The 26210-nt window shown below is 58.1% G+C and overlaps 7 protein-coding genes across 7 annotated transcripts; 4 read left to right on the top strand and 3 right to left on the bottom strand.

Moving 5' to 3' along the window:
• Positions 1-2722: 2722 nt before the first annotated feature.
• Positions 2723-6273, bottom strand: GMORB2_2978 (exocyst complex component 4; the record flags this gene model as incomplete). The annotated part of the gene is made up of 2 exons (XM_035464954.1): positions 2723-3353; positions 3548-6273. 2 exons carry the CDS (start codon positions 6271-6273, stop codon positions 2723-2725), a joined length of 3357 nt encoding a protein of 1118 aa, XP_035319192.1.
• Positions 6274-7233: 960 nt separating this feature from the next.
• GMORB2_2977 (uncharacterized protein) lies at positions 7234-10012 on the bottom strand (the record flags this gene model as incomplete). The annotated part of the gene is made up of 3 exons (XM_035464953.1): positions 7234-9060; positions 9129-9833; positions 9917-10012. The coding sequence occupies 3 exons, from the start codon at positions 10010-10012 to the stop codon at positions 7234-7236; spliced, it is 2628 nt and encodes an 875-aa protein (XP_035319191.1).
• A 963-nt stretch (positions 10013-10975) lies between these two features.
• Positions 10976-13924, top strand: GMORB2_2976 (Mitochondrial protein Pet127; the record flags this gene model as incomplete). The annotated part of the gene is made up of 2 exons (XM_035464952.1): positions 10976-12889; positions 13409-13924. The coding sequence occupies 2 exons, from the start codon at positions 10976-10978 to the stop codon at positions 13922-13924; spliced, it is 2430 nt and encodes an 809-aa protein (XP_035319190.1).
• Positions 13925-14670: 746 nt separating this feature from the next.
• GMORB2_2975 (V-type H+-transporting ATPase subunit A) lies at positions 14671-17671 on the top strand (the record flags this gene model as incomplete). The annotated part of the gene is made up of 5 exons (XM_035464951.1): positions 14671-15251; positions 15642-15690; positions 15767-15851; positions 15917-17481; positions 17615-17671. 5 exons carry the CDS (start codon positions 14671-14673, stop codon positions 17669-17671), a joined length of 2337 nt encoding a protein of 778 aa, XP_035319189.1.
• Positions 17672-18450: 779 nt separating this feature from the next.
• Positions 18451-19326, top strand: GMORB2_2974 (uncharacterized protein; the record flags this gene model as incomplete). The annotated part of the gene is made up of 1 exon (XM_035464950.1): positions 18451-19326. The coding sequence occupies one exon, from the start codon at positions 18451-18453 to the stop codon at positions 19324-19326; it is 876 nt and encodes a 291-aa protein (XP_035319188.1).
• Positions 19327-19823: 497 nt separating this feature from the next.
• GMORB2_2973 (uncharacterized protein) lies at positions 19824-21226 on the bottom strand (the record flags this gene model as incomplete). The annotated part of the gene is made up of 2 exons (XM_035464949.1): positions 19824-21119; positions 21203-21226. 2 exons carry the CDS (start codon positions 21224-21226, stop codon positions 19824-19826), a joined length of 1320 nt encoding a protein of 439 aa, XP_035319187.1.
• Positions 21227-23927: 2701 nt separating this feature from the next.
• On the top strand, positions 23928-24935 carry GMORB2_2972 (uncharacterized protein; the record flags this gene model as incomplete). The annotated part of the gene is made up of 1 exon (XM_035464948.1): positions 23928-24935. The coding sequence occupies one exon, from the start codon at positions 23928-23930 to the stop codon at positions 24933-24935; it is 1008 nt and encodes a 335-aa protein (XP_035319186.1).
• Between the last annotated feature and the right edge of the window lie 1275 nt (positions 24936-26210).

Raw genomic sequence — 26210 nt, 5'->3', positions numbered from 1 at the left:
TGGGGCCCTGGCTAAGCCCAAGCCCACCTATCCACTCGCTGCGCTGGAGGATCCCGGGCTAATCATCAGTGGGCGCACGTCCAGGCCTGCCAGGCCTGCCAGGTCCTTCGGTATCTCCTAATGCTTCATGACCTGTGCTCGTAGAGGGTTCGCTACCGCTGTGCGCTGTAGGGATCGATGGTGCTTACCACCCGTGCACCACCCAGGCCGGCACGGCCTGCATCGCAGGCATCCGCTGCCGCTGCAGAGCCTGCGATGGCGCCTGCAACGATGCTCCTCCCCCCGGCTCCCGCGTCCCCCTTGCGGTACGCAGTGCTACCCGTGCAGCAGCGCGACTGGACTCTCGTCGGCATCGGCCGGCGTTGGGACCTCGATGACCGGCGGGGGCATGATGCGCGGCTTCGCAGTCTAGCGTACGATTAGCACGAGGGGCCTGCCCATCGCTAGAGGTCATGGCCGAGTGCCTAGAGGCTAGCAGAGCTGGTATCGGTCCTATCCATCCCGGTTGGGGTTTGGGGTTTGTAGAGAGAGGTAGGTGTACGAGTCAGCAGCTTGGATGTTGGATGAACGGGTATTGTCATCTGATAATATAATAAGCCTTATAGGTATCATTCACTCCCACCATCCGTACAGATCACAGGTACCGAAAGCTGCTGCGGAATGTTCAGCATCGACGGTGACGAGACTGTGGCGTCTCCTGTCCTCTCAATACCCCGTACCTGCACTCTCTCGCATGACGGCCAGCATCGACTGCCAGCTTCCGTCGTCGTCATTGTGCAGCGCCAGAAAACCAGGGGGTGATAATCATCGGAAAGGGGGGGTAGGGGGGGGGGGGGGGGGGGGGGGGCAGCAGAGAGATCATACTCGGATCAAAATCCTTGTCGGTGAGGGGGGAGGTAGGGGGCCGCTCGAGAGAGGGGCATTGGCAAAAGATGGGGTGCGTCTGGGATAGAAGGAGGATGGCCAATGACGCTTTTTAGTCTTCATCGATATTCCTGCATCGTCATCACGATTACCCGTACAGGTATGATGGGTGTTCAACTATTTCGCTGCACCGCTCCATCAGCACTCGGCACTCGACATCTTCTACGAGGCAGGAGTACGGACCGTTATTACTGTTATCATCCTTGCTGTCGTGATTACGACAAGCAGTGATCCAGATGGTATTAATAAATCAAATAAAATCCTGCTGAGCTAATAATACTACCATCATATATACCATTTCTGTCGTAATATACGCTATAATCCGTACTATATATACCTACATACATATATATATAATCTGTACTGCTGTAGGTGATTATCCTTCCTGCACGAGTGCAGATTGCAGCCTCTGCTGGAGGACATGTCCGTCGCGGCAGCTGATGATGTTAACGATGCCACCCATCTCCTCCCCAGAGCTCGCACCGCCAAGACCCGGCCAGCACACCTCTGCATCCACTGCACGCGCCTGTAATTTGGCGGGAAGTACGGCCGAGCGTCGAGTACGGGCGAGCACAGGCAACGGGTATTACACCGCCCGGAGACGGGAGGAGGGGGACCCTGATTTACTCACGGTCTCGGGACATTGTACCCCTGATCTATCATCATCCCAACTGATATGAAGAGTCGTGGGTTTCTGCAATCTGCATTCATGTCAGGGAATTCACAGTTGATGCCAGTGGGAAGGATGCAGATTAGAGGCTGATGACGCCCCCTGCACGAGTGCGCAGTAATACTGCTCCGTAGAGGACGAGAGTCCCCCCCCCCCCCCGTATTACCCGTAGAGGAGGAGGATTCACCTGTCCCAACTCCCGACACCGATTCTGCCGCGGTTACTGAACGCTGGAGTCTCACGCCGGCCCATTCCCGGCACCCCGAGTAAGCTCGTCGAGGTGCATGCTGCCGACACCAGGTAAGATTACTTGCTCTGTAGGAATATGTCCAGTGATAATCTGCAGATGCCTGCAAGTAGCAGTGAGTACTGATGATGGTGATACCTGTAGCGAGGTAATCTTAGTACTCGCAGAATAGACTTGACCGGGAATACGGAGTACGTGTAATATCTGTACAGATTACAGGTGCGGATATCCCTACCTCTAATCTGTAATACTCCGTACCCTCCCTCTCCCTACCAGAAACTAGAATAGCACCGTGAGCCCACGGCTACTGCCCTTGTTAGAGGTCTCCTCTCTACAGATTATTTATGCATGCATGCATATCACATGTACAGTGCAGTGCTCCGTACTCGGTACCGTATTGCTGAATCTGTCGATAAATAGAACTCCCCCTGCATCACAATCGTTCTAGCCCAGTCCAGAATATTTTCTAACAGTACGGATTGCTGCGAGTAGTGATGGTAATGACACGACCACCTCTGCCCCCCCTGCACAGGTTACTCTCCTCGTTACCCGTGACCGGAGAGCGAATACAGATCACCCGTAGTGTTGATAGCCAGCCGGTCATTACGAGAGTCAACGAGGTTGGCGAGCATCTGCATACCCTGCACCTGCATACCCTGTACTCGTACCTTCCTGCACCAGCCGTCTTTACCGCATCGCGCCTTTCGTCCGTACAGAGACACACACAGCTCTCTGCAGACGGCAATCCATCTCATCTCGTACTCGTACCTACGTCTATCGTATCACGCTCGTCGAACCTCTTCATACCACCACTACCGCAGCTTAGCACATGCAAACCCTCTGATGCCGACCCCAATACTACCAACCCCCGACACCGTAGCTCAGTACTTGGCAGCGAGCGCCTGCATCTTGTCGTCCATACTCCTCCTGGCCGCACCGGCAATCCCCCTCTCGGGGTCGGCCATCTCCTCGCTAAAGTACAGCTCCAGCAGCCTGCTCAGCTCCTCGCGTGAGAACCTGTCCCCGTCCCCGTTCCCGTCTCCGCCTGCCGTCGCCGCAGCCACGATCTGATCCGGCCCGGCATCGAACAGGGCAAAGTAGTTGGACGCCCTGGCCAGGTCGACCCCCTGCTCGATATTCTTGAGGTTCTGCTGCAGCACCAGCACGTTGAGCTGCATGCGCCCGCAGCCCTTGGCGTTCATCGGCGACGCCATCCAAGCGTTGCCCACCAGGTAGTCGTTGATCAGGAGGCCCACGCCGCCGCGGATAAAGGCCGTCTCGCGCTCGCGCAGGTACCGCGACGCCGTCTCGTCAAACACCACCAGCTCCGAGTTCAGGCTCAGGATGTGCGGGTCCGGCTCCGTCACCTCCTGCTCCAGCAGGTAAGGCGCCAGCTCGGGCGACAGCGTCGTCCGCAGCGAGTGCACGATCCGGCAGCGCATCTCCATGTGTAGCGTCAGGAGTGCCGTCTGGGCGAGCTCCTCGAATGATGATACGATGCTGTCGAATCCTCTGTTGTGCTTGGTCAGTCGTTATCTCTCCAGCGGCCCATGTAGAGAGAAGTAGAGGAGAGAGGAGGAGGAAGAAGAAGGGGAAGAAAGGACAGAAGAGAGAGGGAGAAGGAAGAAGGGGGGGAAAAAAGGAAGAAGAGGAAGAAAGAAAGAGGGGGGGAAGAAGAAGAAAGGAAAAAGAAGAAGAAAACGTACTGAACAGTCTCTGCTGTGAGTGGTAGGTACACCGGACGCTGCTGCTCCGTCGGCGTGTTACCCCCGGCGTCGTTCATCAGTGTCCAGCGCCTGCTGGCCTCGCGCGGCGCGTTGTGCCTTGCCGAGTCCGCGTCGTGCGTGGTTATGTGTCGCAGGCTCGAGATCTTCCCGGCCAGCCACTTCATGCTCGTGTACAGCAGGCAGAGGAGCGAGATGGTCTCGCTGTCCTGGATGATGTCGCCGGCCTCGAGCTTGGACTCGTTGGTCTGCTCCATCAGGAGCCGGATCTCCTTCTCCGCCAGGGCCGCCAGCCCGGCCGCGTCCGCCTTGTCGGTCGTCCACATGTCCTGCATAGTCTGGTGGAGCTCGCCCGGCTCGACGGCGAAGCGCGCCGAAGCCCGGAGGTTGCGGCTGTCCGTCGGTGCCGTCGCCGCCGCCGTCGCCGCCGCCGTCGCCGCCTGCGGGTCCTGCTGCTGCTGCTGCTGCTGCCCCGGATCTTGCTGCGTCGTCTTGGTCACCAGCGACTTGAACCAGCTGAAGCAACGATCATAGTATCGCATCATCTGGGTCACGATCAGCGAGCTGAGCGCCTGGTCCGGCGGTATCGTCCCCAGCATCCGGCAGAAGGCCGTCACCACCCCGAGGAAGGCCGTCGTCCCCTTGAAGACCGGCCGCCTCGCCACCTGGCTCCAGTGCGGGTCCTGCGTGAAGGCGTCGACCTCGCCAAACACCCCGTCGCTCAGCTTGGCCAGCGTCTCCTCCAGCTGAGGCTGGAACACGTTGACCAGGAAGTTATCCAGGAACGTCGTCAGGGCGCTCGTCGCCAGGTCCGACCCCGGCGGCACGATGCCCTTGAGCCTCTGCAGGAACACCAGCGTCGGCGGCAGGAGCAGGCTCATGTTGAACACGCTCGGCTCCACCAGCGCCTTGTACGTGCCCGTGGGTTGCGGTCCGCCGCCGTTGGCGCCGCCGCCGCCGCGCCGCGAGCTGCCCTCGTCCACGGCGGACCGGTTCTTCCTGCCCTCGGCCGCCGACCTCCGCGACGAGCCGCTCGTCAGCCCGGGCACCGTGGCCTGGATGATGTTCTCGAGCGCCTCCAACTCCGTCTCCATGTCGACGGACCTGGGGTCGAGCTCGGAGAACTTGAAGAGGTGCTCGCGGGCCGCGTCCTTCTTGCCGTTGAGCGTGGCGCCCGGCATGGGCGAGTCGAACTGGTAGACGTCGGCATCCGTAGTGACGTAGTTGTGCAGCAGCGAGCGGATCTCGTTCTGGTACAGGTTCCACAGCTCCTTGAAACTGCCGAGCAGGGCGCTGTTGTTGCCCGCGCCCTCGCGGCGGATCAGGGCCTTGATTGCCTCGTGGAAGACGCGGTGGCCCTCGCCGATGGCCTCAAACTTGCCGAACAGCGTCCAGAGGAGGTCGTGGATGACGTCGCCCCGCATCTGCGTCTCGCGGGTGCCGTAGACGAGCAGGCCGTCGCCCTTGTTGGTGCTGCCGCGTAGGGAGCTCGGGTGGCGCTGATCGACCTCGTTGATGGTCTCGTTGACGATGCCAAAGAGCTCGACCGGCAGGCGCTGCTTGAGCGTCTCGACGGCGTTCTGCAGCCTGCCGAGACGGTTGAGGGCCTCGACGAGCAGGGTGACGTAGTAGAAGGTGTCGGCCTCGGGGTTCTTCATCGGGTCCTCGGCCGCGGCCGAGTCGATGTCTACGGAGTCGAGGATGGCGTGGAAGGGGACGATGGCCGAGGTGCCGTCGCCGTAGGCGTCGTTCTGGGACGAGCTGCTCTGCGTCTTGGTGAGGTTCTGCCAGCGGTCCTGGCAGTACGGCGACTTCAGGTACAGGTGCTCGTGGAGCTCCTCGACGAGTATGTCCATGAGGGCCGTCTCCTGGTTGGACAGGTAGGACCTGAGGTCGGCGAGGGCGCCGATGTTGTCGAGCTCGGGCTTGCGCAGCTTTCGCAGGGCGCTCTGCAGTACCTCGACGGCGGTTAGGAAGCGCTTCTCCGAGATGCGGGCCTCGAGCTGGTCGGGCACGGTGCGCAGGTCGTCGAGCTCGTTGAGCGTCTGCAGCAGCTCGTCGTAGCTGTTGGACGCGCTCGAGAGCTTCTTGAGCTCCGGGTCGGTGGTGCACAGGCTCGTCTTGGCGGCCGCCAGCGACTCCTTGAGCGCGCGCACCCGCTTCTGCGACGCGTGGATGCTGCTCTGGATCTTGTGGAACGTGCCGATGGACGAGTTGAAGCCCTGGTGGTGCTCGTGCACGATGTTCTTGAGCGACTCCTGCAGGTACATGTGCGTCTGCTGGAACTTGGCGTACTCGTGCGCCCGCCCCACGGAGCTGCTGTCCAGCAGCTGCAGAGCCAGCTGCACCGGCAGGCAGTCGCTCTCGTACATGCTCGGCCACTCCGTCTTGATGTGCTCCAGCACCTGCGTGATTTGCTGCTCCGCGCTCGTCGTGTCCGACCTCATCCTAGTACCTAGCTGGGCTGTGCGTGCCGCCGTCGTCGCCGTCGATGACGGAGGCGGCGGCGGTGCCATATCAGCAGCGACAGCCCTCGGGCTACGACGACCGACACTGCCACCCCCTCCGCCATATCTATCATCGTTGTAGCCGTTTCCATAAGGGTCATAATCTTCGCTTCCTCCCCCGGGGGTTCCTAGACCTCCGTAGCCGTTGCCATTGGGGGGAGACGCGCCTCCGCCGCCGCCGCCGCCGTATCGGTTCGACATGTTCTCGAGGCTCTGTGGTTGCAGCAGTTGGTCACGGGTTGGGACACGTTTGCGCGCGCATCATGACCACACCGGGCTCTTCTTTTATTGTCACTTTTCTTCTTTTCTTCTGTTTCTTTCTTCTGTCTTCTTTCTTTATGGCTCTGTTGTTTTGTTTTCTTCTCGATCCTTTCTCTTCGAGTATGTTTGATCGGATATCGGATACCCGTGCTTCTCCAGAGTTGTCGCCGTCGTCGTCGTCGTCGTCGTCGTCGTTGTTGTTGTTGTCGTCAGAATAGTCCCTTCGTTGCGTGTTTCAGACTCTCGGATTCCATCGTTGCTCGACGTAGCCACTATCAGCTAATGCCTATTTGGCTGGGAGGAGGGGGGGGGGGGGGGGGGGGGGGGGCCACCGCCAAACCGCCGACAAAGAGAGAGTGCCACTTTATTGACGCACGGGCCATTCGCCCAACCCTCTTTACTCTCCGTATCCGTATACATCATCCATTTTGTCCATAGAAGCACGTCTATTGTAATGGATAACAGCTTCATCGGGTTGGTATTTCATAGCTTGTTCTCCGCCACGTATCAATTGAAGGTCAGTTAGTACTTCTCTCGTACCAGCTCTCGTCGCATTGCTAGAATCACCACGGCTACATCGCCGCCAACTTGATCCGTTTACCCTATGAGCAACCCTTCCAACCAGCATCGGGATTACAAGTCTGTTCAGGAGAATCGCTGATGGCACCGTGCCGGAATAAGGCGACTGAGCTCTTCACCTCTACTCCACAGCCTCTGACCTACCGGGATTCTCATCGGCAAGGAGCAGGTGTGCGTACCAAAGAATAACATTACTAGCAGCAGTATCCCAAAATCATGCCAACGCCCAATTCGATCCTGGCTCCTCGTACCACCCTATCGTACTGTATCTTCCCATGCTCGACACTCTTCCTCCTCGCTCCGTCTCATCACATCATGCCTTTACGGTGCAGGGCTCGAAGGCTGCTGGGAAGGGCTGGTCTGTCCCCTTAGGTTGATCTGCCCGATGCGCGAGACGATGTTGTTCCCCACCGCGTCCACAGCGCCCCTGGGTGACGACAGTGTCGGACCCGCGGGACTCGTCTCCTGTACGCGGAACAGCTTGATGGCCGTGCCGTTCCAGACGCCCATGTTGCCCTTGGCGACCTGCATCTCACTTGTGAAGACGATACCCCACAGCAGGGACTCGTACCAGCCCAGCGCCAGGGGGGACCACTCAAACGAGTGTACGCGCACAGCCGACGGTTCCACGCCATGCAGCTCCGTCTGGCGGATGCGGCGCAGGGTCTCCGGGCTTGCGGGGTCCTGCGACCGCGCCAGAGCGTGCCTGGGGATGACGGGCGATACCTGCTGGATCACGACCAGGGCCGCGTGGAGGGGCAGCTCGGGCAGCCACGAGTCGATCCACTGCGTCGTAGGCTCGAAGGCCCCACCGCCGGGGGCCTGACCGGAGACGGAGTACGTCGACAGGCTGGTCGTGCTGTTCTGGCGCGAAAACGACCTTGCGTTTGCCGGCATTTTGCCCCGGGCCTTCTCCGACATGCCGCGGAGCTGCACGGGGACCCCGTCGTCCGCCGCCTGCACCGTCGAATCCTGCGACTGCCTATCGCTCATCGTAGACTGCGCCGGGGTAGGCCGGCTGTCGCCGTCGTCGTCGCTGTCGTCCTCGTCTTCGCCGATGGAGAAGGCTCCGTCTTCGGGGACTTCCTCCAGTGTCTGGGCGTGAGCCGGCGCGCTGGAAGGGCTTCTCGTGCTCTCCGCCGAGCTGCGCAGCGACCCGGGATCGAGAGGGTCGAACGATGCGCCCGAGTCCTTGCGCATGCGCTGCCTGCGCTCCATCTCCTCCTGCCCGCTCTCCAGCGTGAAGGATCTGAGGGCCTCGATGCGTTTCTTGTGCCTCACAAGGGCAATGACGAGCTCGGGGTTTTTCCTGTACTTGTGCTCGATGACGGCGTTGATGGACTCGAGAAGGGAGTGGAGGAGGGTGTGGTTGGTCTCGTTGGCGAGGAGGAAGGAAGGGGATGACATGGAGGAGAACAGCTGCAAGAGGCGAGCACTGCTGGCCGCGCTGAGGCCTTCCAAGTATGGGGCCGTGTTGTTGATGACGGCCAGGAGCGCCGGGTAGATTGCCGAGAGCTTTCCCTGGCTGGTGGTGATGAGGGTATAGATGGACTGTATCAGAAAGTCTGCGTATGTGCCGTAGAAGGTGTTGATCCTGATGGACGGGGGCAGGCTCTGCTGACCCTCAAACGACTTGTTCAGGCTGGTGCCAAAGGTGGGCTCGACGCTCAGCGTCTGCAGCACAAAGGCACACATGCGGACGATCCCCTGCTTGGCCAAGTCATTCTTGTACTCCAAGGCGTAGAACAGGGCCAGGACGACAAAGTCGTGGACGCATCCCGTGTCGATGATGTAGGCACGGAACCTCTTGTTGCACTGCGTAATCTCCCAGAACAGCATCATGGTCTCGGGGGTGAAGCTCCCGGATGACTGCGTCCCCGGCAGGTAGGATGCCTTCTCCTGCAGGGGCTGGTTCAGGATGCGCGTCATGCCGTCCACGATGAACTGGAAATCTTGCGGGCGGTGGACGCGGCCGAGGAAGTGGCGGTAGACGTTCTTCGGAGTTGCGCCGCCCTGGGTCTCTGGGATGGGGTACAGGACGAGGGTCAAGAGGAGCTGAAGAGAGTAGGTGACGAGTATGTGCTTGGCATCCTTGGAAACGAGCGAGTTGTAGGGCACCCGCCACGTTGCCGGGTTGTACTTGAGAGCCTGGGATGGGACGGTCAGCGTCAGGATCACGGGCCGCAGGTCGTCGGGGAGGGGCGGAACAGACGTACCGTGTTGAGCAGAGAGCACAGAACCGACAGGACAACCTGCTTATCCTGGCAGGTGCAGAGGTAGGTCAGAGATCGGACGCCCCTGGAAGGCAAGACGCCCTGCGTCATGTACATGCTCTGGCCGGCGAGAGTGAGGAGCAGGCGCATGATCTCGCTCCTGTTCCTCTCGTACTCCTTGGTGGTGGCAACGGTCGTGTTGCATCCGACTCCGCTCTGCCAGATGGCATAGTTGACCTTGGGCCGTCCACGCTGCTGAGGCGGCAGGGTCAGCTCCGAGTGGAAGAGCAGGTCGACGAGGGTGTCTATGAGCTCCTCAGCGAGCGGCTTGGCGTACTCGTACTCGGTGCCCGATTCTCTCGGCTGGGGCTTGGACTCGTCGAACAGCACCTCGTTGGAGATGGTGGCCTTGCGTGTCCTCTTCCTGCGACCGGCCCAGAAGAAGCGCTCCTCCCAGGAGCCGAGGGTATCTTTTTCGTAGAGGAAGGGCAGGATGCGCGTCAAGATGCGGATGCAGTTCAAGGCATCGCGCTCCGGAGCCAGGTCCGGGTCGGGAAAGGACGGGTGGTGACGTAGTATGAATAATCGGGAGGTCGTGGCTAGTATCAACGTCTCGAGGTTCTCGAGGGCCTTATCTCGGGTTCTTCGAACGTCGGCTGGGGAGAAGAGGCTGAAGATGTCTTCGGCGGATTCGGGGAGCTCCCAGAACTAGGCGACAAGAGGTGGGGGAGTCAGCATCATTCACGATTGCTTGTAGAACACAAACGGCCTGCACAAGGCTCCAGACGTACCGATGTCCAGTAAGAGTCATCGGCTGGAATGCTGCGCTCCTCGGAGAGCTTGAATATGCCCTGCTTGAAGACGAGCTTGGAGTCGCTGGCACCCATGATGACGACGATGGATAGGATCAGTAGCCTCGCCGGCGGATCAGAGGAGGGGAGCGATGAAATTCCGTGGACCACATGCGCTCCGGAGTTGATGGGACACGACGGATCAAGAAAAAAAAACGAGAAGACAAGCTGTACGGTCGTTGAATGCTTGGGGCTATGTGATGCGTGTGCCAAAGAGCTGCGAAGTTCCGGGAGCCTCTAGAAGTCACCCGGTGACTGCGGTGGCCTGGGGGCGATTGACCAGGTGTGTGTGTGGGGGGGGGGAACCAGTAAACCAGTTGTGGATCGTGGCTACCTTGATTGCTTGTTGCTTTGTATGTACTGCTACAGGGCTGTCACCTGCGTTGCGGTAGTGTAGTATTAGTAGTAGTACGAGTATCAGCAGTAGTCTTAGCAGTAGTCTTAGCAGTAGTTTTAGCAGTAGTAGTAGCAGTATGCAGTAGTAATAGCAGTACCAGTACACCGCTGTATATGTAGCTGTACTGTGGGACTACGAGTAATAATACTCTTAGCGCAGCAGCCTGTATCTCTGTAGCAGGGCACTGGGAAGCAGCCGAGAGCTCAATCAGGACCAATCATGCGTCCGAAAGGCCAGTAATAGAGAGACCCCAAACTTCCCCAGAGCTAGTGAAATAAAAGAAATATCGAATGGGCCGAAGGATCAAAGATACAGGTACGGAGTACGAAGTACTATCGGTATAGTACGAGTAGGTAATGATACATGCTAATTGGAATCGGGAACAGAGTACGAGCGAGTACGTACCCTACCGCTAGGAGTGCCCCCCTTTATAATACAGCATCTCTTTACCCGTACTACAATCTACTATCGATAAGAAGGCAATATTGCTACTAGGCTTTGCCTTTTTTTTCTCTTTACGGAACCGCCTCCTTCATCTTGCCCAGCCCAGTTCGAAGGCAGCAACCGCACAGCTGGCGACCGAAACCGAGCGATCCTCTGCCATGCTCCGTCGTGGGTCCGTCGAGCTCACCGTGCTCAGGAGAGCATGTCTGGGCCGCGCTATTGGGCTCAGGCCCGCTGTTCTCTGCGCAAACCAGCACCGCCCGAAGGCTACTCGACCATCCCCTTCGCCCCAGGAGGCGTTGGCTCTGAGGACATATGCTTCCAAACGGAAGAAGTCAAAGCAGAGCAAGTCCGGGTCAGCTAGCGATGCTGTGCAGAAACCAGGCTCGGTCGAAGGTCCACGCGGGGAGGGGACACCCATGACGGATCTCGAATACCAGCAATCGTTATGGGAGGCGCATAGACTGGAATCGGCGCTGGACATGGACGAGACCATCCAGGACCCTGCTGCGGTGCCCGGCTTCGAAAAAGCATCTGGGCCGGAAGCCGACGAGAGCAGAGCGACTACTGAACGGAGTCTCAAGACGGCAAATGCCAGCAGCGCATCGACAGATGGCGACGCACCCAAGAAGACGAGGCGTGCTGCGGCCAGGGCGCCGAGAAAGTCGAGAAAGACGCCCATCGATGTCAAGACGCTGAACCCCAAGGACATTGCCTTCACACCCGTGGAGGAGGAGGAGAATGCTCATCAGCCGGTGCCCGCCCTCTCCTACGGCCTCGACCGGGTCCTGTTCAACCCGGGAGTGTACCAGATACAGGATGCGCGGTCGCAGGTCTTCAACTTCGACCCCTACCTCACGACCATCATGCCCGTCGACGAGTTCGACTTCGACGCGCTCAAGGCGTACATAACCTCCTCCAAGGACACGAAGCTACGCGAGATGAGCAAGAAGCACGGCATGAAGTACTGCGGGTCGACATCCAGCATGACGTCCATCCTCGCCCACTTTCACTACCTGCTGTCGGCCTGGAGGAAGCCCAATTTCTCCTCCCTCTCACAGTCTCTCGAGCTCGACTCGACAAATTTCACGCGGCTGACCAGGGCGCCCGCCTCTGCCTACGCGCGGCTGAACGATGGCGTGTACGCCATCGATGCAGACAAGGAATTTGACAAGGAGAACATCCTCAGCACGCTTGGAAAATCTATGGAGAAGCTCCTCACCCTGCCGAGGGAGGAGTTCGAAAAGTACCGCCGCACGCGGTCCCACCTCATCACCGAGGAGGAGCGCAACGCCGACGAGGCCTACCACTATACGACGCTGGGCGACTTCCTGATGCGGTCGCAGCTGGACGCGCGCGACGCTCGACTACCGGGCACGGGCATTTTTGATCTCAAGACCAGGGCAGTCGTCTCGATCCGCATGGATGTGCAGGAGTACGAGAAGGGCCGGGGCTACGAGATCCGCAAGCGCTTTGGCCAGTGGGAGTCGTTTGAGCGCGAGTACTACGACCTGATCCGCGCCGCCTTCCTCAAGTACTCGCTGCAGGTGCGCATGGGTCGCATGGACGGCATCTTCCTCGCCTACCACAATACCCAGCGCATCTTTGGCTTTCAGTACGTCAGCCTCGAGGAGATGGACCACGCCATCCACGGCACCAGCGACCGCAGGCTCGGTGACCTCGAATTCAAGGCCAGCGTCGCCCTCCTCAACGACCTTCTCGACCGTGCCACGAAGCGCTTCCCAGGACGCAGCCTACGCTTCCACGTCGAGACGCGCGACACCAAAGTGCCCCTGACGTATTTCTTTGCCGAGCCCGTCACCGAGGAGGACTTTGAGCAGTCGCGCGAGGAGGCCAAGCGCTCCGTCGAGGCGGTGCAGAAGGACATCATGGACATGAGGGACGAGCAGCGTGCCGCCGAGAAGATCTCTGGGCAGGGGGACCTACCCGAGCAGATCGGCGAGGCGGCGGATGAGTCCGGGCCTGGCACGTCGGCGCCAGGCAAGACAGCCGAGGCCGAGCAGAGCGACGAGGACGGCTGGGAGGAGATGATTGCCATGATGGAGAGCATCGTCGAGAGCGACTCCCAGGGCACGCTCCAAGTGGCGGAGGCCATCCAGAACGCCATGGAGCAGCTGTCCCTCCTGCCTGGCGCGACGGCCCAGGAGAGGGAACAGGCTGTGGCCAGGCTAGAGAGTGCGCTCCTCGAGGACCTCCCGACCATGAGGGAGATCCACAGCATGGACGAGACTGAGAGTTCGGCCCAGGACCAGGAACCCGAGGAGGTGGAGGGGGAGGCGAGCGCAACAGAGGCTACGGAACGGGAGACTGGCACGGAGACTACGGCAGAGGCTCCGGAGAAGGCCCCCGAGCCCTCGACGGAGAGCGTGAAGGCTGAGGGCGAGGAGGCCGCTGCCGTCGTCGCCGAGGAAGGCACCGTGACGTTGGTAGAAGCCATGCGGAGGGCCATGGCGAGCGCACAGCTGCGGTCCGAGACACCCGGTCTTGAGCTTCGGCCGTTTGAGCGGGTAGTTGCCGAGCTGGCGGCCACGGCCAGGCAGGGAGAGGGCGGCGGCGTTGCCGAGGAGCAGGCCGAGGAGGTGTCCGACGAGACGAAGCCCGAGGTGGCTGATCAGACCCCGGTCGAGAAGGAGAAGGAAGGGGAGCCAGAATCGACAGAGGCAGCGACGGCGTCAGCCGAAGGGTCCGCCACGGCGCAAGGCAAACCGCCCCGCGAGATTCTGGGCATGTACGTCACGGTACGCAACAAGGTCAACGGGGAACTGGTAGACCGCCCGGAGGATTCACCCCGCGATTGGTCGGTGCAGTACGCCATCAACGAGATTTCCGAGTCCGAGGCTCAGAGGATCTACCCCAGCCTGCGGGCGAGGCGGTCGCGCATCCTCAGAAACGACAAGACGACAGTGCCGGACAAGTGGAGGGACTCGTACCGCGATCGGCTCAAGGACATGGCCAAGCAGGGGGAGAGGTATCGCCAGAAGGTGGAGCGAATGCAGGAGGGCAAAGTCGTGTATGTCGCCTGGGATGAGAAGCCGCTCCCTCCTAGGGCGAGGATCGAGGGTGTGGACCGGGGAGAGGGGGCGTAGGACGTCTATGCTGATGTTGTATTACTGTATTATAATGTTGTCAACGCTATGCATCTGATGCTTTTTGTATATGTAGCATCTCCAATCGGAGCGGCGTCGGGGGCTAGTGGATTCTCTCTGCTCTGCCCCGTACTTTTTTTTTATCTTGTAGACTAGTCATATCATGTAATATACTGTGTTATAGCTGATACCCGCACCAAGGAAATCTACATGCTGCATCACGAGAGCATCAGCATCACCGCTTTAGTACTAGTAATTTCCACGAGTACACGTATCTAGATGTGCATGATCATAGACAGCAATATCTGTGCAGCCATCACAAGCGCAGCCATCACGTCGATGTGGCCGATCGATGGTCAAATTTGACAACAATCACGGACAGATTGGACAATGATACCTCAGGCAGAAATAGCACTCGTAGTCTGTAGAGTCGGAGATGATGACGGAATAGAGCCGGCCGCCATTGAATCAAGGCCCCGCTCACCTGAACCATCTGGACCAACCAAAGAAGAGCGCAGCAACGGTAGTTACACACCACTGACACCAACGATCAGGCTTGCGCTCCCCCCCCCCCCCCCCCCCCCCTTCTCATCTTTAATTCACACCAACACAGCCCAAGGTCTCAGAGTTGAAGTTTATTGCGGCCGGGCGATAGGAGCTGTATAGGTACCTATATCGATCGCTTACAGATGTACACACAAAAGTTGGAGGAAATATTAGGAGAGAGAAAAGAAAAGAACGGTTGGATGCGACTGGGTATAGGCCGTCCGTCGCTGAGGGCACGGCCTTCGCTGCTGGATCTGGTGCGGGCCAGAGCCAGCAGCGCGGACAGCAGGAGCAGCGTCCCCGTAAGCCCCAGCGACAGCGACACCAGCGAGGACAGCGAGGACGGGTCTCGCCGGCACAGCGGACCTTTCAGCGAGGTACCCGCTAAAGAGCCGACGGCTACAGCGTCAACGTCGACCCCCCCGGCGCCTGGAGCCTCAGCAGCGACTGGGTCAGGCACAGCCGTGAGGGAAGTGGTGAAAGCCACAGCAGCACCTTCGTCGTCCCCACCACCTGCACCGCCGCCCGTGCTGGAGGTAGCTTCCGCTCTGCCTCTGCCACGCTCTCCTCCTTACGCTCCGTCATCATCACCGCCCGTCTTCACCACCAACACCAACGAGGACGACCCTGAGCTACCGTCATCGCCCTCACCCGCTCCCCGTCGACAGCGCTCATCGTCGTCTTCCGCATCCGAGCCTTCTACGCACTCGGCCGAATCCTCTCCGCACGACGCTCGCCGTACCCCTTCCTCCTCTACTCCCGCCATGGCTTCCAAGGTAACGTCGTCCTCTCGCCGCTTCCTCCCTCCCCCCTCCCTCACCGGCTCTCGGCCCGCGCCCGCCATCCCCCTTCCGCCACGAAACGCGATTTGCTGATTGGAGATTGTGACAGAAACCTTCCGCCAGCGAGGGCGAAGAAGTCCATTATGGTATGTCTTGTTGATGCCTCAACCTCGTGACGCAATGGGTGCGAGATAACTTTTTTTCTCGAGAGAGTGGAAGCTGACCGATCGACACAGGCAAGATCTACTCCATCTCTGGGTTAGCAACGAATCTCCCCTCCCCCCATTGGCCTCGTAGAACCGAAAAGAAACGAGAGATTGGCATCTGGGATCGATGACCAAGCAGGAGAAGAGGGAGAAGAAGAAGAAAGACCGCTGACACGTCTGCAGTCCCGTCGTTGTCGCCGAGGAGATGACCGGTGTTGCCATGTACGAGCTGGTATGATGAACAACACAGCCCTTCCTGACGATCTCGTCTGTATTCCAGAGCTGACTTGCCCTTCCCCACTCTACAGGTCAAGGTCGGCCACGACAACCTTGTCGGTGAAGTCATCCGTCTTTCGGGTGACCAGTGCACCATTCAGGTGTACGAGGAGACTGGTACGAGACTGCCCACAGGTGATGGATCGCGATGCCATATGGTGCGTGCTAACCTCGATCTGCAGCTGGCGTTACTGTCGGTGACCCCGTCTTGCGCACGGGCAAGCCTCTCTCGGTCGAGCTGGGTCCCGGCCTCCTCAGCAGTATCTACGATGGTATCCAGCGTCCCCTCGCCTCTATCCAGGAGGCAGCCGACTCCATCTACATCCCCCGCGGAATCTCCATCCCCGCTCTCGACCGCAAGAAGAAGTGGGAGTTCACGCCCACCATGAAGGTCGGCGACCACATCACCGGTGGTGACGTCTGGGGAACCGTCTTCGAGAACTCCTTCATCCACACCCACCGCATCCTTTTCCCTCCCCGCGCGCGCGGTGTCATCACCAAGATCGCCTCCAAGGGCGAGTACACGGTCGAGGAGAAGCTGCTCGAGGTTGAATTCTCGGGCGAGAAGACCAACTACCCCATGATGCAGAGCTGGCCTGTCCGCGTGCCCAGGCCCACGACCGAGAAGCTGTCGGCCGACCAGCCCTTCATCGTCGGCCAGCGTGTGCTCGACGCCCTCTTCCCCAGCGTCCAGGGTGGTACGGTTGCCATCCCCGGTGCTTTCGGCTGCGGAAAGACGGTCATCTCCCAGTCCGTGTCCAAGTTCTCCAACAGCGACGTCATCGTCTACGTCGGCTGCGGCGAGCGCGGCAACGAAATGGCCGAAGTCCTCAAGGATTTCCCCGAGCTGACCATCAACTACGAGGGTCGCCAGGAACCCATCATGAAGCGCACCACGCTCATCGCCAACACGTCCAACATGCCCGTCGCAGCCCGCGAGGCCTCCATCTACACGGGAATCACGGTGGCAGAATACTTCCGAGACCAAGGCCTGAACGTTGCCATGATGGCCGACTCGACGTCCCGCTGGGCCGAGGCTCTGCGTGAGCTGTCTGGCCGTCTGGGCGAGATGCCGGCTGACCAGGGCTTCCCCGCCTACCTGGGAGCCAAGCTGGCCTCGTTCTACGAGCGTGCCGGCCGCGTGCAGTCCCTGGGATCGCCGGAGCGCGAGGGCAGCGTCAGCATCGTCGGTGCCGTCAGCCCTCCCGGCGGTGACTTCTCGGATCCGGTCACGAGCTCGACCCTGGGTATCGTGCAGGTCTTCTGGGGTCTGGACAAGAAGCTGGCGCAGCGCAAGCACTTCCCGTCGATCAACACGAGCGTGTCGTACTCCAAGTACACCAACACGCTGCAGCCGTTCTACGAGAAGGAGAACCCCGACTTCCCCCGGCTGCGCGACCGCATCAAGCAGCTGCTGTCGGACTCGGAGGAGCTCGACCAGGTGGTGCAGCTGGTGGGCAAGAGTGCCCTGTCGGACACGGACAAGATCACGCTCGACATTGCGGCCCTGGTCAAGGAGGACTTCCTCCAGCAGAACGGGTACTCGGACTACGACCAGTTCTGCCCCATCTGGAAGACGGAGTGGATGATGAAGCTCATGATGGGCTACTACGACGAGGCCCAGAAGGCCATCGCCCAGGGCCAGCAGTGGTCCAAGGTCCGCGAGGCCACCAGCGACCTCCAGGCCAAGCTCCGTGGTCTCAAGTTTGAGGTTCCCACCGAGGGAGAGGAGGTCATCGTCAAGAGGGTACGTCCTTGTCCGCCCCCCCCCCTCTTCTTCTTCTTCTTCTTCTTCTCTTCTTCTCTTCTCCCCACACCCCAAAGCACTCTTTTCCTCATCATGTCGCACAAGACAGGCTAACAAGTTCATCAAAATACAGTACGAAGAAGTTCAGCAGAACATGCTGGACAAATTTGCTTCGGTCATGGACGAGTAAGGGAAGGAAATGAGAGGAAGGATGGAGTGGGTTTCGTAGCAGCTTTTTATCTTTTATTTTCTGGTTATTTTTTATCCTTCTTATTTCCTTGAGTAAGGGATGATGGCATGTAAAGACCAGTGTTATATAGAGGGATACCTTCTGGTTCTTGTTATGAGAGGAGGAGGGGAGGGGGAGGAAGTGTGGATTGATTTCAAAATGATCAGATGGCATAGCTAGTGGCTCTCTCATGTTTATCAAAAAAAATTGTATCCCCGCGTATGGATATATATCCGATGACTGGTGAAGTTGAGGGCAGAAGTTCCAGGAAGCTGCAACTCTACATGGAAGAGGCTTCTGGAAGAATCGGAGACAGAGTATTTAATATTCCCAAGCGTCTGGAGGAGATATTGTCAGTACATGTACATCTGAGACTATTCCAATGTCGTCAGACTGACAAACGGGTCCCGCCAAGGTGTTTTTTTTCTAAAAAAAAAAAAGAACCCACTCACCCAGACAAGTCAAACCACTCAAAATCCTTGTTTCTTCAAAGCAGCTAAGACCACGAACCCCGCGGATACAAGATCAGACCAGACACAAGAGCATGGTATGATATAGAAGGAAAGAAGCAACGAAGAGAAAGTAAAGGGGGGGAAATAAGAAGAAGGGAGACAGATATAGATAAAAGAACAAGGGAAAGAGAGAAGAGAGAGGAGAGAAGAGGAGAGGAGAGGAGAGAAGAGAGAGAAGAGAGAAGAAGCAGAAAAAGAAGAAGGATGTCGGAGGAACTCCTAGACGAGATGGAAGCCATCAACTCCATCTACGGCGAGGACACGCTGTGCCCGACAACGGACGGCGGACCGACGAGCTACATCCTCCGACTGCCGGGCGACGCGTCGTCGCTACGGCTAGACTTCCCGTCGTCGTACCCTTCCTCGCCTCCCAGCGTGACGGGCACGCACCACAGCTCGGGCGGCAAGAAGGGAGCCGGGTCTCGCGATCTCGACCTCTTCCGCTCCTGTCTCGGCAACGTCTTCCAGCCGGGCATGGTATGCATCTTCGACGCGGTGGATGAGTTCTCCCGTCGTCGAGAAGAGGAGGGGCAATCGGAGGGATCGGAGGAATCGGAGGGACCGGAGGGATCGGAGGGATCGGGGGGATCGGAGGAGGAGGTGGAGGAAGGTGTCAGAGGTGAGAGGAAGAAGTGGGTAGAAGACGAGACGGAACTGTCGAGTCTTGCGGCACCGCCGTGGACCGTCTCGGCGCCCTTTGTCGACTGCAAGTCCAGCTTCGTGGCGCACGTGGCGCCGGTGACGTCGCCCGACCAGGCGCGGCTCTACGTCGCCCAGCTGCTCGAGTCGGACAGGAGGATACGGGACGCTACGCATAACATGACGGCCTGGAGGATAAGGGGGACGGGAGGCGGTCGGTCGTCGGCGACCGTGACGTACCAGGATTGCGACGACGACGGCGAGACGGCCGCCGGCTCCAGGCTGCTTCACCTCATGCAGCTCATGGACCTGTGGGATGCCATGGTGGTGGTGACCAGGTGGTACGGTGGTGTCAAGCTCGGACCTAGGCGGTTCGCCATCATCAACGCCGCCGCGAGGGATGCCTTTGTCAGGGCAGGCATGGTGGTCGAGAAGGACAAGGGCGGGAAGAAGAAGGGCAAGTAGTTCCAACCTCTCCTCCTGAGACCCTTCTGTCCTTTCCCTTCCCCCCTTTTACGGAGTACTCGTACTTGCACGAGACAAGAGACAACCCCACGATGTATTGGATAAAATGACCATTTTTTTTTTTTTGGAACAATCTGCTTCCCCTTTCCCGCCGAAAAGAAGAACAAAACTACGTTCAAACACATCTGCCATCGGGTGTAACACCATGCGTGTAATCGTTATGCAAAAATCGAAAAGAAAAAGAAAAAAGAAAAGAAAAAGAAAAAAGAAAAGAAAAAGAAAAAAGAAAAACTGGTGACGTGAGTCAAAAATCCCTTGTCCCCGAGAGGGCCAAAAAAGATGGTATAATAGGTGCAAAAAAAAAAACCCAGAACTGAGCAAAGAGGGGGTATTACAATAACTTTTACTGCTTCCTTTGTCCTCTCTTCTCTCTCCCATCCTCAGACCCATTTTTGCTGTTGTATCCAACCCCCCAGGGAAAAGAAAAGAAGAAGACGTCACTCCTCTTTGGTGAGGAGTGGTTTCAATATGTCCAGAGCCCTCCTGGACTGCACATCGGGGAGGATGACGGCACCGGCCCTGGCGGTGGAGAGGTAGGACAGCTCGGAGCTCTCGGCGAGCTGCATGTCCTGGACGAGCCTCCCGGCGACGCCGCAGACGATACCGGTGACCTCGAAGGGCAGGCCGACCAGGTCGAGGAAGATGGGGATGTGGCGGCCCTCTGTGTCGCCGACGAGCGAGTCGCCAAAGGTGGGGAGGAGGGTCTTGTCCAGCAGGAGAGAGGGCGGGTCGTCCTGGGCGAGGGTGACGGACATGAAGCGCGGGTGGGAGACGAGGGCGGCGATGATGCACGTGTACAGCTTCGTGTCCAGGCCGTCGACCCAGCTGGGCGGTGCCCTGGCGGCGCGGCTACCTGACGCGTGATGACGGTGGCCACCACCACCACCACCACCGCCGCCGCCGCCGCCGCCGCCGCCGCCTGCTCCCCCAGTGCCGCCACCGCCGCCACCGCGCCCGCCGGCGGATACGGAGCTGTATATGCCGCCGTCGGTCACGGGGGGCGATATCTCGCGGCCGGAGCACTGGACCAGCTCCAGGTCGTCGTCGACGCGGGGCGAGACGTTGCGCTTCCTGAGGAGGTCGAACGCGCGGGCCTGCAGCTCGTCGAGGGTGGTGGAGGGCGAGGAGGAGGGTGGTGTGGCGGGCGGGGTGGTGGTGGTGGCGGGCGCGGGCGCGGGCGCGGGCGAGAAGGGGACGGAGTCGCCGTCGTCGGAGAGGAGCTGGAAGCCGCCGTGGGTGTCGAGGGCCTTGACGATGTTGTGGCGCTCGCTGGCCGGGGCGAGGATGAAGTCGGAGTAGTAGGTGGAGATGAAGAAGATGGGGATGCCGGCGCGGGCCAGGGGCGAGGTGAGCTCGAGCACGCGGCCGGCGGCGTCGAGGCCGGCGCTGATGACGGCCAGGACGGTGTACTCGCTGTCGGAGAGGGCGACGGAGCGGGCGGCGTCGCGCGGCAGCGAGGCCAGGACGGGCTCGAAGACGGCGCGGGCCCAGGCGCTGTGACAGACTATCGAGACCTCGATGGGGGTGACGCTGATGTTGAGGAAGCCGCGGTGCTGGCCGGCGTCGCGGGAGTCGAGCGACAGACGGTGGAGCTGCTCCTCGGGCGACGACGGCGACGACGGCGAAGATGGCCGGCCCAGGTTCTGGGTCTCGGGGAGGAGGATCTGGAGAATGGGACGTATAAAGGTCGAGTACAGGTCTAGGGGGATGTGGATGAGGGTATATGAGCCTTTCTGTGGGGTCGGTCAGTCACATCGTACCTCTGGTGCTACCGGTAGGTAGCCTATATATCCGAGATTCTGGTCGGGCTGCTTACCAGGAATGAGACCTGAGCATTCATGATGTCGATGTCGAGGGCCAGTATAGATGAGTATGTATGAGTATATATATGTATGCGGAGGGAGCCGGAGAAGAGAGGACAGGAGAGAAGGGGATGGAAGAAAGAAGGAAAGAACAATAAACGATTCCTCGGATAAGAAAGAAGGAAAGAAAGAAAGAAGAAAAAAAAGAGAATTTTTTTTTCCTGGTCCTGTTTTGTGTGATTGTCCTTGGGTGATGTTGATGTCAGATATGAGGCTCTGCTAATTCGTTCCCCACGTATAGATAAGAGATGCGTATGGTTAAGAAAACTCTATTGCAGAGAGGTAGCAGAGGGGGAGTCGAGAAAGGGAGGGGAGGGGGGGGGGGGGGGGGGGGGGGGGGGGGGGGGGTTGTTGAGGGAGGGTATTTCCCCTTCTTGTCTTATATATATTCTACTTTCATGGAAAAGGAGGGTGAAGAAGAGGATAGACGGATTGGAAGAGAGAGAGAGAGAGAGAGAGAGAGAGAGAGAGAAAGTAAGGAGATGAGTTTACAGAAGGAAGAGAGAAGAGATGGGAAAGGAAGAAGAAAAAAGAAGGAGGAGTGTCGTATGTAGGTGCGCGGGACCTAAAAAAAAAGAAGAAGAAAAATGAAAATGAAAATGAAAAAGATAAAACTAGAGGGTATAGAATGAGGGGCAGCATAGATAAGAAGGGTGGGAGAGGGAGGGAGAGGGAAGAGGGAAGAGAGGAGGGAAGAGAAGAGTAGAAGTAATTGTTGATGGATTATATATATATATGTGTGTGTATATATGTAGATGTATGTTATGAGTGCGAGTAGAGAGGATGGTAGAATGTAGAGATGGAGGACTGACGAGATGGAAAATGATGTGCTGCTGCCTTTACCCCCCCTCTCTCTCTCTCATATTTTCCCTTCTCATCTCTTGCTGTGTGTAAGAGCCGGAAAAAGAGGAGATGGGTATGACATTATCTATCCCTTATGTTGTACCATTGCATGTTGGGGTCATGTGGGGATTCTTTCTTGCTCTTTTCTCTTTCTTGTCTCTTTCTCTATTCTTGGGGGATATGATGACCTTCTCCAGTACATGTTTCCCTTTTGTGTATGTGTGTGTGTGTGTGTGTCTGTCCTAACGTTGGTAATGGCTTATCAGATACACATACAGAAAAAATAAAAAGTCAAGAATGCGACTATACGAGTATTACCTTGTCAGAAGACTAAAGGGATCACTGATGTTTAATGGAGTGAGTAGAGAGAGTCACCATGATGATACGGTGTACCGATAAGGTGCCCCCACCCAGATATGAGGCTTGAATGATTCTCAGGGCAGAGCAGAGGATGCAGAGCAGAGGATGCAGTGCAACAGTAGAACAGGGAAGGAGAGAGGAAGAGAGGGAGAGAGAGAGAGAGAGAGGTTATGACGACATCTTGGCTGATGTCTTGATCGTATCAGATACAGAAGAGACCCGAAAGTAATTACAAGGTGTTGTTACTACCACTACCATGAAGGAGAAAAGAAGGGGGGTTGGGGGGGGGGGGGGGGGGGAGGAGAGGGAGAGAGGTGTGCTACACCAGTGGTAGCGGGGCCCAGTGCAGTAGCAGCGGCCTAGTGGGCAGGTAGAGCGGCACTACGGTCCCACGGGTGATGGACAGTCGAGAGGCTGGCTTTTTGGGCGCCTTGCCGTCTTGGGGGGTTCCTCGGGTCCCTGAACTCCCTACAGCCTACCACGGCCTACTACAGCACAGCCTACTGCAGCCTATAGAATCCTCGGTAGAGGCCACACACAGCCAAGCCACAGCAAGCACCTAGCCATAGCTAGGGATGCACTATGCACCGTAAACGATTGCACTGTGAAAAGAAGAAGCAGAAGAAGAAGAAAGAAGAGGAAGAATGGTGATGTTACTACCTGTGATGATGTGAGGCTCCATGTTCATGCATACTCAGAATTCAGAGCCCTCCTCCTCTTCTCTCTCTCTCCTCATCCTGGCTCTCCCCGTCCTGTTCGCTGTTCGTATCGTGATTTATCAGAGAAAGACTTGCCGTGCCTGTGCCTGCGGGGGTTGCATACATTGTCTTATTCACCCACTCACTCACTCACCCACCCACCTACCACCACCACCAGCTCACAAGAACCGGTGGACACTAGAGTAGTAGTGGATAGTAATACAGATTAGCATGTTCGGAGTGATACGGTGTACGGAGTATTATTATTAGCATCATCAGCAGCGTCGTTATTAGCATCATCAGCATCATTATTGCCTCTACCAAGAGCAGGGACTGACAGGGCGCCCACAGTGGACAGAACTCCAATAAACCCCCCCAAGTCCCCTGTTCTTCCTCTTCCCCTGTTCTTCCTCTTCCCCACTCTACCCCCCCCCCTTGCTCTCTCCCGCTCTCCCCATCCCTTCGTCTCCCTCTCCTCTCCCTCCTGTCGACAGAAGGCATATTCTTCTTCCCTTTCAGGTACCACTACTCGTAAACTGGTCCGGACGCCATGATCCTCCCTTCCACCAGACCTATCCCCCTCGTTTAGCCGTCGCACTCACTCTGTTCGTGACCCAATTCTTCTCCTTTTTTTTTTTTTTCCATTTCTTCCCCTTTCTTCTTTTCCTTCTTTTCCTTCTCCTTCTCTTCCTTCTCCTCCTCCTCCTCCTCTTCCGTCTTCCGTCTTGTCCAGACTCTCGCCTCCGACTTCTCCTCCTCTCGGCCCGAACCGTCCACGATGCGTCTGCTGCGATCCCTGGTGGGGGCATCCCTCGCCCTGGCCGTGACCGTCATGGCGGCCGACGATTCTACCGACGACAGCCCCCTCCCGACCCTGACGAGCAGCGACTCCATCCCGACGTACCCGGCCGCCGCCGTCCCCCCGACCGGCGACGCGCCCTTCATGCACCACTCCCACGCGCCCGACGGCACCGTCTTCATCGCCGTGGGCGCCATCCTGGGCGCCATGCTGCTAGGCGTCCTCCTGTGGCGCCTCGCCGTCGGCCTCCTGCTGCACCGCAGCGTCCGCCGCGCCGCCATGGCTCAGCACCACCGCGTCGCCGACCCGGGCTCGAAGTCCTCCGACGGCCTGGCCCCCCCCGCCATGTTCTACAAGTACACCGATCAGGGGTCCAACATGTCGGTCAGCAACAACAGCAACGGCGGCAACGGCAACGGCGGCGCCCACACCCCTCCCCACCACCATCACGGTCACAGGGCAGCCGGCGGCGGCGGCGGCGGCGGCGGCGGCACGACGGGGAAGCGCAGGACGAACCGAGCCTCCGTCGTGCCCTCCTCGGCCAGCCAGTCCAACCTCTTCTTCTCGCCCACCGCCGCTCCACCGTCGGGCAACGCCCTCGCCGGGAACCGCACCTCCACCTTCCTCCCCCCCGGATTCTACGCTGCCGGCATCCACGGCAACAACAGCAGCAGCAACTACCCCGGCTCCGGCGCCAACGCCAACGCCATCGGCATGTCCAACCTCCACCCGGATCCCTCCTTCCGCCCCACGCCGCCAGACAGCCCCTCCTTCGCTCCGGTCAGGAGGGAGTCGCCCGGCCTGCCGGCCGGCCGCCGAAACGACGTGAGCACCTCGTCCGTCAACCTGTCCAACCCGCTGCCGCCCGGCCAGAGGGCCCCGAGCGCCTACCTAGATGACCTCTTGGCCGATGACCCTGCTGCTCTGCCGCCGCCGCAGATGCCCCCCAGTGCTGGGAGAACCGGCCCTAATTCCAACATGATTTAGGACTCCCATCCTTCTCCTCTCCTCTCCCTCCCTCCTCTCCCTCCTCTTCTCTCCTTCTCTTCTTCTCCCGTCCTCTTTCTCTCTTCTTTCCTCTGTTCCTTTCCGCTCCTCTTTCATCTCCATTTTTTTTTCAACCTCTCCCCTTCTCCTTTCAGGGCATGGCTAGCGATAATACCGGTACACACCTCTCCTGCATTATCTGAGACAGAATGAGTACCACACACACACACACACACAAAGCAAGGGTGGTTCACTTTTTCGTTCACACTGTAAAGATTTTTCCTTCAATTCTTCTCTTTTTTTTTTCCGGGAGTTTGGGATATATACAAGTGTCTTTTTTTCTCTCTACATAACCATCTTTTTCTCTCTTCTTTCTTTCTTTTACCTTCTCCTTACAAAGAAACCAAGGTCTAATATATCACATTCCCCTTCCATTCAGGCTTCACCTCCATCCTGTAATACTACGTTCTGTCCATGTTTATAAGGGAATGAGCCAACCGGGAGGGAGAGAGAGAGAGAGATGACTCTTCGTTACGGTAAAACAGTAAATATACATGTACGTAAAGGAAGACTACTTGTGTCGAGAGAAGGGGAAAAAAAAAGAGAAGAGGAGGAAGGGGAGGGGGGGAAAAAATGTGCCCAAGCTGAGACTCGAACTCAGGTTTCCACGGTTCCGGTACGATGTAACCCACAACGTGGTGCCCTAACCACCTAGACGACTTGAGCTGATTCTGATTCTGGTATTGGCGCTGGAGCGGCATGTTTCGGATCATGGGGATGCCGTCACGTCCTCTGCACAGCGGTACGTAGTGCTCGAGAAGCTTTCCAGAGGGGAGGGGAAGTATTGGACACTCTTGAAAGAGTCCTCTGTTACTCGTATCATTAGTAGAGAGAGTATGATCACTCCGTATATATCAGCAGACTATCACTCTCCGTCCAATCCTGGGTTCAAAAGTCTCGTCATAACCCTCATCCCCCGTTCACACCCATCCAACACACACACACACACACACACACACCCCTCCCTAAAAGAAAATAAGCTGCATAGATGGATAGCTTACATATACAGATTACTCCGTACCGATGTATGTAATAATATTACCAAGATGGGCCTCAACACCTCCAAAAAAAAAAGGGCAAGAACACACCAGAGATATCACATAATCGGATTACGTGGGATTACTTTTTAAGCATTCAACGACCCCCCAGATAAATTGACATCATATTCCCTTTACATCACGTACCCCAGGATTTTCATAATGCATCTTGCATCTT

The sequence above is a fragment of the Geosmithia morbida genome (genome assembly GCF_012550715.1).
Source record: "Geosmithia morbida isolate 1262 chromosome Unknown scaffold_15, whole genome shotgun sequence".
Taxonomy (NCBI): Eukaryota; Fungi; Ascomycota; class Sordariomycetes; order Hypocreales; family Bionectriaceae; genus Geosmithia; species Geosmithia morbida.
Note: the sequence above shows the minus strand (reverse complement) of the source record. Positions and strands in the feature narration are given on the sequence as shown.